Here is a 19942-nt window from a genome sequence, read left to right on the forward strand (position 1 = left end):
ATGGTGACTCAATGAATCAATATAGATTGCATAGATTGAGATATATATTGCTATATGTCGTGTGAAAGTACGTTAACTGATAAACACAAGAGTACGATACGACTCTTGACATGTTAATTTTGTAAAGATGCTCAATCAAATTCTCGTTACTAGGTCCTTCAACAACCCAAAGAGGACATAACTGTGTTGTTTTTTCATGTGCTTCATCAAGCATGATAACAGAATATGTGAGAGCTGGCTATCCACAAGTATTTCTCTCAAAAGCATCCCATCTATCATATACTTGATTACTATCCCAGGCCCCGTGCAATCCTCAAATCTAATCGTACAACCAACCTCTTCACCAAGCCTACAACCAAATTCTTTAGCAACCCTCTTGGCTACAAACATTACGATCACTCTTAGAGGTTGTGTGCAACCAATCTTTCATATAGCGAAGAGCTTCTTTTCACCTATAGAAGATCTTGCCATGTCTTTTGGTCCACATCCCTCATGGTGCACTAGCAATGATATGTGTGTCAATTTCAACACATACACAATCACATAAGCCCGTGAGCTGCACAAAGCAGTCATGATCCATGGCACGTGAAACCCTAACTTGGTAAACATTTAACAAGTCACGTTCCTATGGTTGATGCTCTTTTGAAGAGATAGTGGTGGATGAAGGTGAGCCTTGCAAAGTGATGAGCAGGTTGAGATGGTATGTGTGGTAGCACATGTGACCAAGAAGGAGATGACTTGCAGAGTTTCTTGGCAGGGCATGGATCCGTTGAACTTTAGTTTATAAGCTTTGTTCTTTTCAAAAGCCGCTTTAGGGTAGAGGAGCTGGTTTGGAGCCTCATTCTGCTAGAGGATGTGAATAGCTGAGGCAAAGATCTTTCATGCGATTGTGGCTCTGCCCATGGCAATGACGTTCACAGCTCAAACAACAGAGATCAGTAATTTCCCATTGAACGGAAGTCAGCACCCAAAACATGTGACACACCTGAGCCAAATCAAAGACCAATGCAAATGGCCTTGAACCGTTGTCCCCGGCAATGAGAATTCCGCACGTCAGTCAGCCATCCAGTTACCCAACAGCAGTTGTCTCTCCTTTGGGGCAATTTCTGGGACTTGTATCCTCTATAAAGCTGACAAACTGGCTGTGTAAATAGCAATGCATTTCAAATAGCCAGTGATGAGTGGCTTACAAACAATACTCTTGGTTCAGTTTTGTAAGCTCTTTCAGTTCAGTTTAATATGCTCTTTCTTAGTTCAGTTTTGTATGCTCTTTCAGTTCAGTTTAATATGCTCTCTGCTATTTTCCATCCCTCTTCTTCCCAATCCTCAAAACAATCATTTTTCCCTACTAGTGAGAGAATGTATGACTAAAATTCGTCCGGTGCTTGCACCAATTTACGGAACTTCGGCCAGTACACTAAAGGTCAGTTTTTCGTGAATTACTTCCAATGAAAGATTTCATCTTCAATTCAAGTATCAGCAGAACAAAATTGCATTATCAAAGAAAAGTCTGTGGTTTTCTTACACATGTTCGAAGAAACACACCTGGTTAGAGTCACTCTATTGCTTTTTCTGAGACTAACTTTTCCCAAGCAACCCAGAAATGTTCTGCATAATCCACAGCTCATGCAGCATGCATGCCTTGCTTGCGAGCTTCTCATCTATCTTCTTGAAGCGGCCGGGCAAGTGGGCTGCTGAGATGGCAGGCCCTACAAGAGGTAAAGCCCCATGTAATGCTGCCTCTGCTGCGGTGGAGACGACTTCTGCAATAGCTATCTCAAAGACAACCTCTCCAAATATGTGTATCAAAGAGTCATGCACAGCGGTTATCATGCCTTCTTTGGAAGCAATCTTTGCAGATAGTCCGTGCTTGTTCACACCTGCCATCACCTTGTTCATTGCATCATCATCGTCCTCAATGAGGCCCACTTCAGAGCATGCTTTGAGTGTATACCTAATTGTCTTCAAAAAGCTGACCATGACCGGGCCTGCAATTGGTAAGAGCGTGCCCGCCACGAGATGCTGTGAAAAATCCAATGCTTGATGCCGCTTCTTCACATTCACAAAGGGCTCCAGAGCATTCGACACTTCTTCCTTAACAAAGCTATGAATTTGGAGCTCGTCGAGGAGTCCTCTTGGCTGCGATAGGTAGGCTTGCAAGAGGGGGAATTGTAGCTCTCGGATGTTTTTACTTAAACTTTCCAGATCAGGGCTCAATGTTGACTGACCTTCTGGAAATGAGATGCACACAATGAAGATCCTCACATTAAGGCTTTGGACCAAGCTCAAGTCTTTCCTGAAATGCATTTCAAGTTATAGGTTTAGATTAGATGATGGCCACAGCAACCCATCCAGGACTAAGAGACTGGTTTTTGACTCAAGCTCTTACCTCAGTTGTCCCTCTAGCTCGTCAAGGTGCTGCTTTTGCAAAGCCTTATCCACTATTTTTGCAAGATTGTCTGCATGTGTACACACAATGCAGAAAAACTTTCGATTCTCCACAGCAAGTTCCATGAGCCTTTCATCATCTGGGGTGATCCTAGAATTTACAACAAAGATAATTGCCTTAATTTCATCTTCAAAGAGCCAGTACCTCTGTACATACTCATCCAAATTAAGGTTCCGGCCTTTTCCATGGCTGCTGCTATGCTTACTGATGTGGCTGCTATCGTTACACTGTCCACTGCTATGGCTGCTACTTTTGTCATCTCCCCTGCTGTTGCTACTCTTATTATGTCCACTGCTATGTCTGCTACTGCTTCCTTGTCCACAGCTGTGATCATGTCCACTGCTATGGCTAATGCGACTTTGACTGCTATGGCCACTCTGGCTATTGCTACAAAAAATGAGGCTTTTCTTGATTAGCATATGCACCTGTCCAAAATCCAGAGACTTAAACTAAGGATTAACAAACTCAAAGAAAGGAAAAAACATTACAAAAGAAATATGAGCCTGGTGCTAACCGTAATTCAAATTTCATCAGTACCTTTCTTCATATGACTTGCTCAAACAAATGCCAAGTGAAGGTAGTAAAGCACATCGATCAGCAAGAACAATACAGACCTCACCCTCTCTGATTCATCAATGCAAACAGTGCGAGAAATAAGATTCTCCACATGTTGGACTGTTCGTATCAACTGCCACCAGCTGCTGCCAGCTTCCCAATCCAAGTCTATCAGCATCCTCCGTATCTCGGCTTTCGCATGGGTCATTTCTTTTCCATCATATTTCAGCCAACCTTCAATCTGAAATTTTCCTAACAGACTTAGGGCTTGTTTCAAGATTTCCTTCATACACGCAACAATGTTATGTTTTTGTAGAATTGTTGGCAATACTTTTATAATAACTTCATACTTGATATTTTAGTCTTCAAAACCTATTGTGTCTGTGAACAGGTGATAAATAACCTGTCATATTGTTGTAAACATAATGCCCTTTCTTTGCCTTTTGGCCAAGAAGAGCTGGTATCTAAGCCTCTCTACTCTTATCTGACGAGCCCATCTTTAGCCATTCTGATGAATTCGGTGCTCTGCGAGCGTACATCCGATAGCATTTTCCTCTGTCTTCCAATCTCTTTCATAATAACATTCAAATCAGCTTCAATCTTTAATTATGTGTCTTCTTGTCCTTCCGAAAACTACTTATAGCCTCTACAATATGCTTATATCATCTACTATGTTCAGCCTATAGTTTTCTGACGCTGTCCTTGATTTCTAGGACGGCACTCACATGTTCCAAGGTTTCTTGTAACATCTCTAAAAGCTTACCAGCAACAGGTGAATTATCGTCATAGGAAGGAAGAGATTAAAGAAGCTTGCTATCAACATGCATGAATCATCAACTTGTCGTTGTTCGGCCCGTCATTGATCGGAATTTCTGTCAAAGATGCACACATTTCTGTATCTTTACAAAAGATGGCAATACGAGGAGGATCATCTAGAATCTTTCCATCAACCAGCTTACTATTGACAGGTTCATTATCAGCATTATCGTCATTGAAAGGAAGAGCCCCAAGTCGATGGTTCATGCAAATGATGATAGCAAGCTTCTTCAATCTCATTCCTTCCTTTGACGATAATACACCTGTTTTTGGTAAGTTTAAAAGATATTACAAGAAATATTGGAACATGTGAGTGCCGTCCCAGAAATCAAGGACTGTCAAAAAACTGCAGGTAGAATATAGTAGAGGATATAAGTACTTTTCAGAAGGACCTAAAGACAGAATTTAAAGATTGAAGCTAAAAGGAAGGTCATTAACCACATGCCAACGGAAAAGAACAACAGACTGAACAATTTTAAGAACTTCAAATAACAACTGAGCAAAAAGAGATGCACGACACAAGACGGGAGTAGTGGACTTCCACCCCAAGAGAGTATTGGCCCCAAACCTTGGCGCCTCTTTCGGTATTTCTTTATATTGCTTCAACTCAATACAAGCCGGTACTACAAGCTCTGCACCTTTACCCGGAAGCGTGCCAAAGAATGAGCCAATGGCACATATTTGAAAGCCCTTGACCTATGAAAAGCAGGTACATGAAAAGCTTCAAACTCAAAAGCATCTGGTCCCAAAAGCTGGCGCTAAAAGCTGTCGATGCATTTCACGGAAATCCGTACAACTGCCACGTTATCAACGTAAAACGCGAAAATCCGTACTGTCTGCCATGTGGCACTAATAGCATAAATGTAACAAACTTGGACACTCCAAGTCAAGAATCAACCGCGACAGCACCAAATAACCACTTCAAAACAATTCACAGATCACAATAGATTTGTACTGGCCCAGCGGAGTTCCGTGCCTAGAGATATTGGCCCCAAAGACTGGCGCCCCTTTCGGTATTTCTTTTTGTATTAATCAATCATCAAAGTACAAGAGAGCGGTTAGGGTTTCACTCTCAGACTCTGCGTCCAGATGCTCTGAGAAGTGAGGCCCTCACCACTAATTTAAAGGTTACAAGGGATGCCCAAAAGCAGAGCCCCAAAAGCTTTTAAAATCAAAAGCATCAGTTCTCTCTCTCTCTTAGAGAGTCTTTTCTCTTTTTTTTTTATAAAAAAAAGCAAAAGCAAAATTCGCGTCGCTCATCATTTTCCAAAAAAAAAAATTTATTTTTTTTTTTTTTTAATAATCCGCCTCCGCGATTTCCGGAATTTAGGGTTTTTGGCAAAAATTAGGGTTTGCAGGAATTTTAGGGTTTCTGGCAGAAATTAGGGTTTTTGCTGTCCGCCACGTCATCACTTTGTGACATACCCCCCTCTTGAAAGCATTGTAATCGACCGCGATTACGCCTGCAAAACCGACAAAAGCCATAAACCGTCTTAGCAGACACTGACTGTTAGTACCTACGTACTAGGAACACACATCTAGCACATGTACAAAATCGACAGTCACATCACATGACATCACAGGACATCACCAGACATCACAGGACATCACATGACATTCAACATTCATTCGGATCTTAGACCATGATTTATCGGCAATGTAGCTAGCAATCACATCTAGGTCCAATCGGGACCTCATCGATGTCCGATTGACTAACCCCTATTGCAACCATGTCTATTCGAGATCAATCAGACCAAAATGCTGCAGTCATTTCGTCTATCAGTTCCTGTACTCACAAGAAGTCAAGAACAAATCAGCATCATAATCAGGAATTCCATTTCATAAAGTCATCCAGCAGAATACTGTCAGCTCTCAGTATCCCTGAAGCTCAAAGAGACATCAGTGACTTTAGTATCAAAATCGAGGCATCTGTTGACAAAGGAGTGGAGCGACTCCCCTCTTGTGCATCCCACTGCACCAGATCTTCGGCCAAGCTGAGTTTCTGGGTTCCGTTTGGAGTAGACTATGCTAAACCAAAACATCGAGGTAAAGTTTCACAATCCGAGGAGTATCTGCTAGGTCCTCCTCCTCCATCCACTTCGCATCAAATGCAGGAAAGTTCTTGAACTTAACCAAGAACCGCCTTCGGACTTTACCCTTCTTCGTATCATTATGTGCCAAAATCTGTTCAGGAACAAGGATCTCCTCGTTTTCTTCCACTTTGGGTTGCTCATCAGGCTCCCCATCATCAGGCACATCACCCTTAACAGGGTTCAAGAGACTCACATGCAATGCATTGTGAATCCTCCAAGTATCTGGCAGTTCCAATCGGAAGGAGACATCATTTATCTTGTCAGTGATCTGAAAAGGTCCGTAGTATCACATACTAAGCTTTGGAAAAAGCCTCTCCTTTCCCTTTTTCTTTCTTAGGCGTGCCTTCTCAAAAGTAAGAGCACCCAATCATCCTCCTTCAGTTTCCAGTCGCGACGATGGCGATCCGCTGCCTTTTTCTGTCGTTCTTGAGACTTCTGTAAAGTCTCGCGAACCTTGGCAAAAGCCGTATCCAAATCTCGCGAATATTCATCCGCTTCAAATTTCTAATCTTTCGTGCTCAGGAAGGATGGAACCTTCGCAGCAGTTTCAACAATCTCTCATGGCGTCTTCCCCGTCGAAGAGTGTATCGTGTTATTGTAGGCAAATTCCACCAAAGGTAAGTTCTTTTCCCATTGAGTCTTCTGATGCGAGATACAAGACTTCAATAAATCTAAAATCACTGAATTGGCAATCTCAAATTGCCCGTCAGTCTGCAAGTGGAACGATGACGAGAACTGCAACCGCGTCCCAATGTTCTCCCAAATTGCCTTCCAAAACAAACTCATAAATCTGGGGTCTCTGTCGGAGACAATCGTCTCAGGCGTGCCATGTAATCGGAAAATCATCGTGATCATTCTGTATTCTCGGGAGATAAAAAAAAAAGAAATCCATTTCAATATTTTCCCAGGGGCGGGTGGGTGGGTATGGGTAAAGGCTGTAACAATCCCTGTGCCTTATGCCTGTCAAACTTGACCTTCTAGCATACCAAGCAACTGCGCACAAACTCTTCCACATCCTTCTTCAGTCTCCGCCAAAAGAAATCTCTCTCTACCCCTTTCATGGTGGTAGCAATGCTGCGGTGACCCGTAAAAGGTGGACAGTGGCAATCAGTCATAACCTTTTCCCTCAACGGCTGTGTAACGCACAACATAGTCTTTTTCATCAAGTAGCCTTCCCGAAGGGAGTATCCAGCTACTGTCTCCCCATCCCGTATCCGTGTGAAAATATCTGCAAAATCTGTATCTGTGGCACACTGATCGACCATATCCTCGAACCTCCTATGATGTATCGCGGAAATAGCCAAAACCAACGGTTTCCGAGACAAAGCATCTGCCACCACATTCTTCTGTCCCTGCACATGGACAATCTGGAAGTGAAACTGTGACAAGATGTTCGCCCACCGCATCTGCTTTTCCGAAAGCTGCTTCTGTGACAAGAAGTAGCGCAAACTCTGATGGTCTGTAAAGACAATAAAATCCGCTCCGAGTAGGTAATGCCGCCACTGAGTAAGAGCATGGATAACCGCCAAAAGCTCTTTCTCATAAATCTGTGCTGTCATCTCCGGCCTAGAGAACAAACGGCTCTCGTAAGCTATGACATGGCCTTCTTGCATCAAGACCGCACCCAAACTACGACCACAAGCATCACAATATACTTCGAATGACTTCTGCAAGTCCGGCAAAGTCAAAATAGGTCCCGTAGTCAATTTCTCTTTCATGTCTGAAAGGCAGTCACCTCTGTGGGTCCCCACGAAAAAGGTACTCCTTTCTGTGTCAAGATATGCAAAGGGGAAGCAACCTCTGCAAACTTTCGTATGAACCGCCTGTAGTATGAACATAGTCCCAAGAAGCTTCTAACTTCATGGACATTCCTCAAATCGGGCCAATCACGGATAGTCTCTATCTTGGCCGGGTCCATTTGCACTCCTGTTGTGTTGCTGACACAATGTGTCCCAAAAAGTGTATCCATGGTAGGAAAAAATTCACTTTTCTTTGCATTAATCACTAGCGTGTGATCTCGTAATGCCTAAAAGACTTGAAGCAGATGATCTCTGTGTTCTGCCTCATTCTTCTAGAAAACAATGATGTCGTCAAAGAAAGTGCCAACAAATAGCCTGTACTCTCGAAAAATCCTGTCCATCATCCGGTTAAATGTCGCAGGAGCATTGGTTAAGCCAAAAGGCATCACCAAAAACTCAAATAACCCAAAAGTCGTCCGAAAAGCTGTCTTGTAGACATCTCCTGGCGCTATCCTGATCTGACGATATCCACTCTTCAAGTCAATCCTGCTAAAGCACGAGGATCCCTGTAACCTGTCGAGTATACCATCGATCCTAGGAATCGGAAATCTGTTCTTGATGGTGATTTCGTTGAGAGTGCTATAATCGATGCACATTCTCCAAGATCTGTCTTTCTTCAAAATCAACAACACTGGAGAGCAATACGGTGAAGTACTAAGCTGGACAAGACCCTTTTCCAAGAGGTCTTTCACTGAGTTCATAATCTTTTCATTCTGTACTCGGCTCACACCGATTCGGTGGTGTGCTTCCAGATATCAGATCAATGGTATGATCTTCAGGCCCTCTCAAAAGCAATCGGCATGAGCGTGGAGAAAAAAATCTTGGCGTTCTTTTCTTCAGGTCAAAACATATTCAACTTTTATCCATGGTTCAGTTCTCCCAAAAGAATGAGTAAGAAAACTGAAGTTCATCAAGTACAATCTCTAAGCCCTTCATTTATCAAAGTCGCTTTCTCGGCCCGGTAGTCAACCACGGCGTAGTTCTTGTGGTACCAAGGGATCCCGAGTAGAACGTCACTCACGTGCCCTGAACACCCCTGTCATTGCAAACGAAGTTTACCAATGCTCGGTGTAATGGCAACATCCCATCCGGGTGCCAGTCGAACTACCTCCGCCAGTGGCGTCAGTCTGTCGGGCGCAGTTCCAAATCGAGCCGCCAATTCCAAGTGAAAAGAAGTTGGCCTTGGCTCCTTCAAAAGAGCTTCTTGATCCTTCACTTTGCCCCAAAAAAAACGGCAAAGTTTGTACTTTCATTCATTTGATTCGGTGCAAGTCCCACGCCATGTGGTACCAGTTCTGCTTTTCTATCTGCCTTTTCTGCCACATTCCTCAGCTGCTCTCGAACTCTCAGACCTGTCGTCGTCTTTATCATTCTGTTCTTTCTGTGCCTTATCAGGGCACTTTGCGGAAATATGTCCATGTTTCCCGCATCCAAAGCACTTCCCCTCTCTGATGAAGCGAGCTCTCTCCTCAGGAGTATGCTTGGGTCGTGCATCCTTTTTTTTTTCTCTAAGTTGCTCTTTTTCATTCTACTTTCATTCCCAGAAGTCTGTTTGGCTCGTTGTGTCATGGCCTCATCTGTGGGGTAGGTCAGACTGCCAGAGTGAATGGCAAAGCCCCGCTTCGCATGACTCATCAACTCCTGAATAGAAGCTGACTTCTGTTCCAAGCAGTGATCTCGGATCTCTGTAGGTAGACCCAAGGTAAACCGCTCAATTTGTTCTCTGAACGAGATCTTCTTGAATGAAGAGGCGGGTAGAAAAGAGCTCCAGAATCTTTCACAATAAGAATTCACTGTATCGCTCTTGGTCATCCGGAGATGGTTCCAAGCAGCTCGTATATCTCGCTCAAACTCTTGAGTCAACCAAGAAGAAATAAAAAGCCTCTTGAATTTCAGCCATGTAACTGGCATAGTCTTGCTTAATAGAAGCGTGGACCACCAAGTACGAGCATTCCCCTCAGAGTAAGAGGCAGCTCTCCGAATCTTGGAGTGCTCTGAATAGCGTCCTCCCGCGAAAGCGATGTCAAACTGTTGTATAAGAGACAAAGCCTTCGAAGCATCTGAGTATCCTGAAAAGTATCAAACTTGATCGAGTGGCCACCTTCCTTAAACTCTCGGACTTTCTTGCTGTTATCTTCGAGAAAGTCATACTGGTTGGCTTTGTAAAAATTCTTCTTGTTCGCATAAAACTTTCCGTCATCGGAATCTGAGCTGTCTGTAGACGAGTCCTCAGTAGAACTGTCAGTCTCTGGGCGAGATGTAGCCTTCTTTGCCTTTTTCTTGCCCGTTCCGAAGCTTTGTGTCTTGCTTCGCTTTTTGCTTTTTTTTCTGTCTTCTTCGCTCTAATCCGAGGAGCTAGAAGAACTGTCAGAAGAAGAAGAAGAAGAACTGGGTACTCCTTCAAATCGAACACGCTTCTTCCGTTTCTTTGCTTTGTCGAATGTCGACTGACGACCCAAATATCCCGGGAAGTCAGTACCTTTGTTCTGCTTTTTGCCGTGCTTTTTGCCTTTCTTTGGCACGTCGAAAAGCTGAGCAATCCGTGCATCAACCACGTTCTCCAGTTCCTTCTCCGTATATTTCTTGGAGGTAGAAGGTTTCTTGAGAGCGGGTTTCGGGAGTGGTGTTGTGGTTCTCTGCCACTCCATCTGTACCTCTTTCAAAGAGGTCTGGTTCATATATTTTACCATCTTCGGGTCCTTGGCAAAATTGAGCATCATCTTTGTTGCATCGCCAATCAATTGACGACGCTCCATCTCTGTTTGCTCCGCCTGAGTAGGCCGAGGCGGGCCATACTCTCTGTCTGAATCTTCGTTGTGATCCCAGCCCGCATCTCCAGATGCAGAGGGAGTCGACTGATCATTGCCTGAAGCCATAGGTGCCGCGGAAAAAAAAAATTCGGGGATCGGATTTCCCGTAGAAGAGAAATCGGCCGTGCTCTGATACCACTGTAACAAACTTGGACACTCCAAGTCAAGAATCAACCGCGACAGCACCAAATAACCACTTCAAAACAATTCACAGATCACAATAGATTTGTACTGGCCCGGCGGAGTTCCGTGCCTAGAGATATTGGCCCCAAAGACTGGCGCCCCTTTCGGTATTTCTTTTTGTATTAATCAATCATCAAAGTACAAGAGAGCGGTTAGGGTTTCACTCTCAGACTCTGCGTCCAGATGCTCTGAGAAGTGAGGCCCTCACCACTAATTTAAAGGTTACAAGGGATGCCCAAAAGCAGAGCCCCAAAAGCTTTTAAAATCAAAAGCATCAGTTCTCTCTCTCTCTTAGAGAGTCTTTTCTCTTTTTTTTTTATAAAAAAAAGCAAAAGCAAAATTCGCGTCGCTCATCATTTTCCAAAAAAAAAAAAATTTTTTTTTTTTTTTAATAATCCGCCTCCGCGATTTCCGGAATTTAGGGTTTTTGGCAAAAATTAGGGTTTGCAGGAATTTTAGGGTTTCTGGCAGAAATTAGGGTTTTTGCTGTCCGCCACGTCATCACTTTGTGACAATAAAAGGCGGGTGTTCGTACAATTGTTGCCACGTCATCAATCCTTCACGCAATTGAGTGTGTGTGTGTGTGTATGGGCTTTACTTCTAGTGACTTGGCCCCCCATCCGATGGGGTCGCGGGAGTAGGAACTAAATGTCCCCACTAACTACCGACACTATGTGCAAACCTGTCATCCAAAAAATCTCAACAAATTTGTTGTCGATTATCAAGAAAACCGCCCATAAAAGGTTGCAAACTCGTACTGACAAGCACACAAGAGATCGTTAACCTATCCCACAATTGGTACTGACAAGCTCACAAAAGGGCAACAGAATGACCAAACTTGTAGGGCCACACCACCATCAGTGAAGAGAAAACATGGAGATAGGAGTAGTCCACACTGCAACAAAACACCCTTTAACTCTTGTCATTGTCAACGAAGCATCTGGCACCACATGCTCCACCTCTAAACCTCATCCAATGAAGTTGAATGATTAAAACAAAATGGTTCTTGAGATAGAAGTATTCCCCTCTGCATATCCAAGCCAACTCCAACACATGCAGTGGAACATCCACTTGATTTGTTGCATACGAGATGAACAAAGAGTCAACTGAAGCCGGAACTAGAACTTTTATCCTCAAATGAAAAAGTAGAAAATAAAAAAGAATCCTCTGCTTCAAGGAGGAAAGAGATCCCCTCTGTCATCCATAATCCACAATCTGGTACAAAAGTGCAACCGAATCATCAACCTGCAACCAGTTGGTTAGGTAGCTTCGTCGACAATTCCAAGAAAGACGTGCATTTACAAAAGGCATAGCAAATCTACCAATCCATCTCCTCGAAGAAAACAGCCATAGAAACTTGCTCCAGAAGTGGTAAAGAAGACCCAAAGACTGTCCAAACACTTCTCTTTAAAGAAGAAAGTTGGAAATGAATTGCTTCCCCTCTGGATCCAACAACTGCATGCTTGCTCCCCTTGCGGAAAGGCACGGCGACATGACTCCATCTGGGAAAACCAAACCAATCCAGCACTACTACACATCTTGAATTCTCCATCGGGTTCCCCTCGGTGAAGAGAGGTCACGATAAACAAGGGTAAAGACGGGGAACTCGTAGACGAGGGTCCATAGCCTCCACATACTCATATTAGCCCCAAACTAAAGAAAAATCACGAAAACACAGCAAGCTTCTTTTCTCTCAATAGAGTCCAAAACGGCATTGGATCTGCCAAATCCGAGCATCCACAGTGGTCATGCCACTTGGGGCTCTGATACCATGTCAAAAGTGCCTGCGGAAGATGCAATGAAGACAAGAACTAGCTCGCAATCCGGTGGACACCTCAACTCCGATCTAAAATACCAGCAATGCCACATACATGAACAAGATACTTGTGGAGAAGAGAGATCACTGAGGTAGAAAGAATAGGACATCTAAGAATGAGAGAGAGAGAGAGAGAGAGAGAGATCTGGGAAAGGCTCTCCATGTTGATAACAACTCGCTCATACAAGTGACCAAGGGTTGTCTGGCATAGAGTTGGCATGCCCAATAGATAGACTGGAGGTACACACAGCTGCAATTGCTACTGACACTGCCAACTGCTCCTACACGCGAGACCACTCACATGGTTTCCACATGGGCTGCTCTTGAGAAAGCAAGGCTCTCGCCGTATTTTCTCCTAGCAAGAGAACTTACCTGGAGAAAGAGAGAGACATGTCTCGTGTACAGAACATGGAACACCTCTTCAGTGCCTGCACCTCTGCTCTGTTGCTCTATCTACATCTGGGTGATCAATCATCACATCCTCTCCGTGTAGATGCTCTGAGGAGAAAAACGCAAGGAGGATGTCCCTGCTGCCCATCAATTGCCTGTGTTGCCCTACCGCTGCAGGGAAAAACGGCAAGAGAAACACCAGGGCTAATCCCTAGCAAAAACGATAACATGCTGCCTATCTCCCTTCCCATCGTACTCCGTAGGGGTGGCCCCAGGCTTACTCCCAAGGATGTGGTCCACCAACCACGACCGAACTAAAAAGGGGTAAGAGGGGGGAGGAGAGGGGGGGGGGGAAGCACCAGTGACCCACTTTGGCCATGGGAAAAATATTCCCAGCCTACAGGACTCGCCTTGGAACCAAGCCACAACCCTGAGCTAAACATTGCTAAACACAACCGGACATGAGAAAACAACCTCACACTAGTCCTTCAGAGAAACTGGGACCGTCTGGGAAAATCCAGAGAGATGCTTGAACTCTAACATGGCACTAGATAACTTCTCGATTTTGAGAAGACATATGATTGAGTAGATTGGAGCTTTCTAGAGGACACCTTGCTCCCAAAACAATGGATTCTTGATATTTCATCTCTTCATAGATCCGGCTCTAGTGCAATTTCTATCGGTTGAGACGAGGTCGATGCTCTGGCTTATTGTAACAAACTTGGACACTCCAAGTCAAGATTCTACCGCAACACGACAGGAATTCACTTCAAAACCGTTCACAGTTCACAATTGATTCGACACAGCCCGGCAGAGTTCCATGCCTAGAGATATTGGCCCCAAAGACTGGCGCCCCTTTCCGTATTTCTTTTTGTATTAATCTATTGCACAAAGTACACGGGAGTGGTTGGGTCTCACTCTCAAACTCTGCGTCCAGATGCTCTGAGAAATGGAAGCCCAAACCACACTTATAAAGAGTTACAAGGGATGCCAAAAGCAGAGCCCCAAAAGCTGCCCATTAAAAGCATTCAAAAATAATGCATCTCCTCTCACGAGGCTTGCTTAATAAAATAAAGCAAGACTTAAATTAAAGCTTCTCTCTCTCTCTCTCTCTCTCTCTCTCTCTCTCTCTCTCTTTGCGTAGAATTCAGCGTAGACAAAAACTGTCAAAAACAGCGTTAGCTTTTTTCTTTCCGTACAGCCAGCCACGTCATCATTCCGTACAGGCTCCGCGTTTTGCGCCGCAATCTGCGGAGATATCCGTACGCTGCCTGCCACGTCAACAATGCAGAATTCCTGCTTTCTCGGGGGTATGTGTGTGTATAGGGCTGTTAGGTGCAGCGGAATGAATGTTTGCGCTTTGCTCAAGATGAGTGCTCCGAACTGTGCTCAAGGTTCCTTTTGTTCTTATGGAAGGGAGAGCCTTCCGTTCTTAATGAGAGAATGCTATGATAGTGAATGGACACCGTGTGTGCAAGTGTATGAGACTGAGAGATAGAGAGAGAAGAGAGATACGACACCAAAGACGTTGTAAAACCCTCCTCTGAAGGCCCCACTCTCGTCGGTGAGAGTGGTCTACTTATGATTGCACAATCTGGTACAAATGGTATGCATGAGACTGATGCAAGCCTAGGCTATGTCGACGATGACGATGGGGATGACGAAGTCGACCTAAGGGCTGAAATCTGCAATCTTTCTACTGCTGTCCACAAACGCTATGGGCTGAAATCTGCACTAGTCCAAAAACGCTGATTTTGGGGCTGTTGTCTGTGGGTCTTTGTCGCTGAAAATCTGCAGGTTTAGGGCTGAAAACTGAGGATCTTCAAGGCTGAAAATTGATGGTCTTATCGGGCTGAATCTGCTATTCTTCGAGGCTGAAACTTGCGGGTCTTCTACGTAAGGTGGCCGGTTCGGTGGTGTGCTTCCAGGTATCAGATCAATAGTGTGATCCTCAGGACGAGATGGTGGCAACTCACCTGGGAGGCCCTCAGAAAAGCAATCGGCATGAGTGTGGAGAAAATCTTGGCGTTCTTTATCAACTTCACACATATGTTCATTTTGTGTTATTTCACTCTTTCAAGTAGATCGAGTAAACAAACAAACTAGATTTCATTAATTTGGAAATGGCCGAAGCCAATACAATAGGGACAGACTCGCCCTTTAGTTTTACATCAAGTACAATTTTTCGACCCTTTTCATTTGTCAAAGTCGCTTTCTTTGCCCGATAATCGACCACGGTGTTGTTCTTATGGTACCAAGGGACTCCAAGGAGGACGTCACAACCTTCCAAGGGCATTATGTAAAAGTCCTCGTGTCCCAAATATCCCTGACAATGCAGCCAAAGTTTGCCAATGACAGGTGTAATCATTAATGGCTATGTCCCGTCCGGGTGGTGGTCCCATCCGATCGGGTGTAATCTCAAGCCGTGCCGCCAATTTAGGTGAAATGAAGTTGGTCTTGGCTCCTCCATCAAAGAAAATCAAGGCTTCTTGATCTTTCACTTTGCCCCAAGCTCGGCAAAGTTCTGTACTTTCATCAATCATGCTTGGGTCAGTACCCATGACCCATGCAATCTGGAATGTCCTGCTTTCATCTTGCCTTTTCTACCACGTTCCTCTGCTGCTCTTGAACTCTCTCGCTTGTCTTAATTCTGTTCTTGTTGTGCCCTTTTGGGGCACTTTGCGGAGACGTGCCCATGTTCCCCGCATCCAAAACACTTCCCTTCTTTAATGTAATTGGCTCTCTCTCGAAGAGTGAGCCGGGGTCGTGTACCCTTGTCTTTCTTTTCTTGGGTTCTCTGAGTCAACATCTCATCAGTGGCGTAAGTCAAATTTCCCGAATGTATCGCAAAACCCCATTTCGCATGACCCATCAATTCTTCAATATATATTCAAACTTTTGTTCTAGGCAATAGTCTTGGATCTCTGTAGGGAGTCTGCAGCAAAACCGCTCAATATGTTCCTTAAAAGAGACCTTCTTAAATGAAGAGGTTGGTAGAAAAGAGTTCCAAAATCTCTCGCAATAAGCGTCCAGACAATCTCCTTTGGTCATCCGAAGATGATTCCAAGCGGTTCGTATATCTCGTTCGTACTCCCAAGTCAGCCAAGAAGAAATAAAGAGCCTTTTCAATTTCAACCATTTAACTCGAGCTTCCTTCCTCAGAAGGAGAGTGGACCACCATGTTCGAGCATTTCCTTTGAAGAAAGATGTAGCCCTCCTAATCTTGGAGTGCTCTGAGTAATGCCCTCCAGAGAAGGCTATGTCAAACTACTGAATGAAGGCCAAAGCCCTCGGAGCATCTCGGAACCCAAAAAAGGATTCAAATTTAATCGAATGTTCACCTTCTTTCGATTCTTTCACTTTCTTGCTCTTGTCTTCGAGAAAGTCATATTGGTTGACTCTGTAAAAATGCTACTTCTTTGCATCAAACATGTGGTCGTCAGAGTTCGAAATGTCAGAGGATGACTCCTCTGTAGAACTGTCAGAGGCAGGGCGAAATCTGGGTTTCTTTGTTTTTTTCTTGCCCTTTCCGAAGCTTTGCTTTTTGCTTCACTTTTTGCCTTTTCTGTCTTCCTCGCTCGAGTCAGAAGAGCTAGAAGAACTGTCAGAAGAAGAAGAAGAAGAACTGGGTAGTCCTTCAAATCGTACACGCTTCTTCTGCTTTCTTGCCGATGTAAAAGAAGATTGACGACCCAAATAAACCAGGAAGTCATTCCCCTTCTTGTGCTTTTTCTCTTGCTTTTTGGATTGGTTGTTTGCGTCCAAAAGCCGACTGATCTGTGTCTGAACCACCTCTTGTAAATCTTGCTCTGTAAACATCCTCGGAGGAGGTTTCTCGATTGCTAGTTTGATGGGTGATTCTATGGCTTTCTACCACTGGGTGTGCACTTCTGCGATGGATTGCTGAGACAAAAATTTTGCAAACTGCGGATCCTTCGCAAATTTAATCATCTGCTTTGTGCACTCGTCAACCTATTGTCGACGTTCCACCTCTTCAAGTTCGTACTGAGTAGGCCGAGGTGGCTCGTACTCTTCCTCTGTTTGTTCATCAAAATCTTCTTCGTGATCGCCTCCCGCATTAGCAGATGCAGAAGAAGTCGACTGATTCTTGTTGGAATCCATAAGTGTCGCGAGAAAAGGATTAGATTTCCCAGTAGAAGAGCAATCGGCCGCGCTCTGATACTACTGTAACAAACTTGGACACGCCAAGTCAAGATTCTGTCGCGACACAACAGAGATTCACTTCAAAACAATTCACAAAAGCGACACGGCCCAGCGTAGTTCCTTGCCCGGAGGTATTGGCCCCAAAGACTGGCACCCCTTTCGGTATTTCTTTTTATATTAATCTTGGTGCAAAAGTACAAGGGAGTCGGCGGGGACTCACATTCAAACTCTGCGTCCAGATGCCTTGAGTAAGGAGGCCCAACCAACTTATTTATTGGTATAAGGGATGCCCAAAAGCATAGTCCCAAAAATCTCAAACTCAAAAGCTGTTATCTCCAAAAGCTTTTAAAAGTTTAAAGCATTATGCCCAAAAAGCTTATCAACGCAATTTTCGAAAATCCGTACGGCTGTCAATGTAAAAAGCGGGATGTCCGTACTGCTGTCCGTACGGCTGCCACGTCAGCATGTCAACGAGTTTTGCGACGGATTTTCCGCTGGCTGCAATGTCAGACTGTCGGCACATTTCACGGGTGTCCTGCCACGTCATTAGTTTGTGACAACACATCTCTATCTCTCTCTTATTGCCTCTCTTCAGGGAAAGGTAAAAGGAACAATCATTCAAGCTATAGGAATCATTAACGCAAGGAAAGAAAGTAAAGAATTTGTGGAAGTGTAAAACTAGATCTTCACCATTTCAATTCCATTGCACTTGACAACTTGGGAGGCACTTCTACACTTCCAGAGTATGACCAACGTTCGGGAGATCTGATACACTTGGACAAGGTATATAGTTTGTCAAGTGCACATGGATCAATGTGCCACATGGACATGCTATTACACCTCAGAGCCAAACCCTAGGTAAGAAAACCGTAGGGGATTCTGCAATCGGCACTCTGTGAGCCTAATCGCACGACCTTCACTTTCGAGCAGATCCTATTACTATTCTTCCTTTGTCAGGCTATGACTTCAAGAGTTCAACTGGATTTCCTTTTACTCTTCTTCCTTGTCAAAGTATGACATTTTCTTCGCTTCAATCGAAGTTGTTTAAGAGGGCTAGAAGAGGTTCTCCTTCTAGATGCAATCCCTACTACTTTTGTTCTCTTTTCATAGCATGCATGGCCCTTGGTCATGAGTGAGCCTCTTTAGATATGTTGCCGGATGAGGTGGTCTAGCATGTGCACATTGCTCGTGACCTATTGCATTCACCCGATTGAGCACCTTATTGGCCTTGTCGTCTACACCATCAACTGTCGACCATTGTTTAGGGTTTTCCATTTTTCCATGTCATGTTGTGAGTCCTCTTTTCAAATCAAACTCAAAGAGCTACGAGCACATTACTCTCGAGAAGTGAGATTGGACTGGGTGAGTTAAAACCACCAAAGCTAACATTGTAAGTTAAGGTCGATTGAAGAACAATGGATCCCTTAGCAAACTAGGTCAATAAATTTTTGCTTACACACACATTCGTGTCCAACAAGTCCATCTTCTAAACAAGAACTAGTCTAGCTTGCTTTTTGAAGTTTTCTTGCTAAAAGCAAATGTACTTGCTTTGTATGAAAGAGAATTCTTGTAAGAAGGAGCATTAAGAGCTCTCACTATTTTTAAAGGAGTGTCAAGAGCTCATGCATGATCTTCTTTCCTCACAAAAGTCTTCAAGAAAGTTTATTCTTGCACAATGAGAAATCTAGAGGTCTACCTATCATGGCTGAACCGATGAAGATGTCGACGAAGACGCTCGCAGTGAGAAGAAACCTCAGCAGCATGCCAACCATCATAGGCAGGAATTTCTCTAATGTAAAACAATCCATGATAATTGAAAATGTGTTCCCCCATGTTGGAATCAAATTGAGAACCAGTGGTAGCTCTCTCCTGAAGAAGGTGGTTGATGAGAGAGCTTTTGCCAACACCTGACCTTCCTATAACACACACCACGGGAAGCTGCTGATCACTGTGCAGATAACCTTTTGCCTGAACGTCATGCCCATGAAGCTCCGCATCACCAGAATCTTGATTGAGATGATGCGTCTTTACTGGGTTGTCGCAAATCTTACCATCAAAGCTTCCATGCTGGTGATGAAGATGAAGCTTGGTGATGAGGCCTTCTTGGAGCTCGGCTATGGAATGTTGGGGTTGAAGCAGAAACTTCTGAGCTCTCTGTCGGTATTTGGATTGCCAATCTGCGTTCAATCGCACAGCAGGAGCTGCCTCTCTGGTCGTCGTTACCATTTCAAACGATCTATCTCAAAAATAGAGCTGATGGCCACTAAATCCTCCCACTCGTCTATATCTCACACGGACATGGGAGGAGATCCCAAGACATGGGAGGAGATGGGATCTGCGGTGAGATGATTGAGCATCGTAGATCTCGGGCTTTCGTGGACAATGTAAACTCGGGTTTACCGCGCCCCCCCCCCCCACGTGTTAGATATAGCTGAGGCTCTGTCCCCCCCCACATCTCTATTTGACACTCATTTTTTAGAGGGGATCTACGGTCCCAGATGATTGTTCATTGTGGACCATTCAATTCATTTGGAGAAAAAAATAAGGGTTGGTAGGATTCGACCTACCCAACCTCCCCCTCTCAAGGCCACTACTTTACCACTATGCTATTGCGCCTGTTTTAATAGTCATGGAGAATGATAGTATCATATTGTGTATTCCTAGCGCGCCGCGATCTTAGTTCACACAGAGTTTACTTCGAGTTTACATGCAAGTTCACATTTGTTCGAGTTTACATCAAGTTCACATTCGGGATCAACGTTTGTGATCTTCGCCGAAAAGTGACTTCGATTTTCAGTTGTAGACCCCTCTAAAAATTGAGGGTGTCAATTAGTGTAATGGGAATGGCCTATGAACTTAGAGAATAG

General features: G+C 44.2%; 1 protein-coding gene across 4 annotated transcripts; it reads right to left on the reverse strand.

Moving 5' to 3' along the window:
- Positions 1-1476: 1476 nt before the first annotated feature.
- LOC147463478 (uncharacterized) lies at positions 1477-19427 on the reverse strand. Of its 4 annotated transcripts, none has more exons than XM_086489172.1 (3): positions 18772-19427; positions 2390-2830; positions 1477-2296 (listed from the first exon to the last, which is right to left on the reverse strand). In XM_086489172.1, exons 1-3 carry the CDS (start codon positions 19299-19301, stop codon positions 1579-1581), a joined length of 1689 nt encoding a protein of 562 aa, XP_086345298.1. In that variant the 5' UTR covers positions 19302-19427; the 3' UTR covers positions 1477-1578. The 4 variants fall into 4 exon arrangements, with proteins under 4 accessions (XP_086345298.1, XP_086345290.1, XP_086345316.1 ...); XM_086489164.1 differs by having other exon boundaries at positions 2390-2836; positions 18772-19425; XM_086489190.1 differs by lacking the exon at positions 18772-19427 and adding an exon at positions 3064-3308.
- Between the last annotated feature and the right edge of the window lie 515 nt (positions 19428-19942).

Source organism: Adiantum capillus-veneris, chromosome 2 (genome assembly GCF_014529385.1).
Source record: "Adiantum capillus-veneris isolate H3 chromosome 2, ASM1452938v2, whole genome shotgun sequence".
Taxonomy (NCBI): Eukaryota; Viridiplantae; Streptophyta; class Polypodiopsida; order Polypodiales; family Pteridaceae; genus Adiantum; species Adiantum capillus-veneris.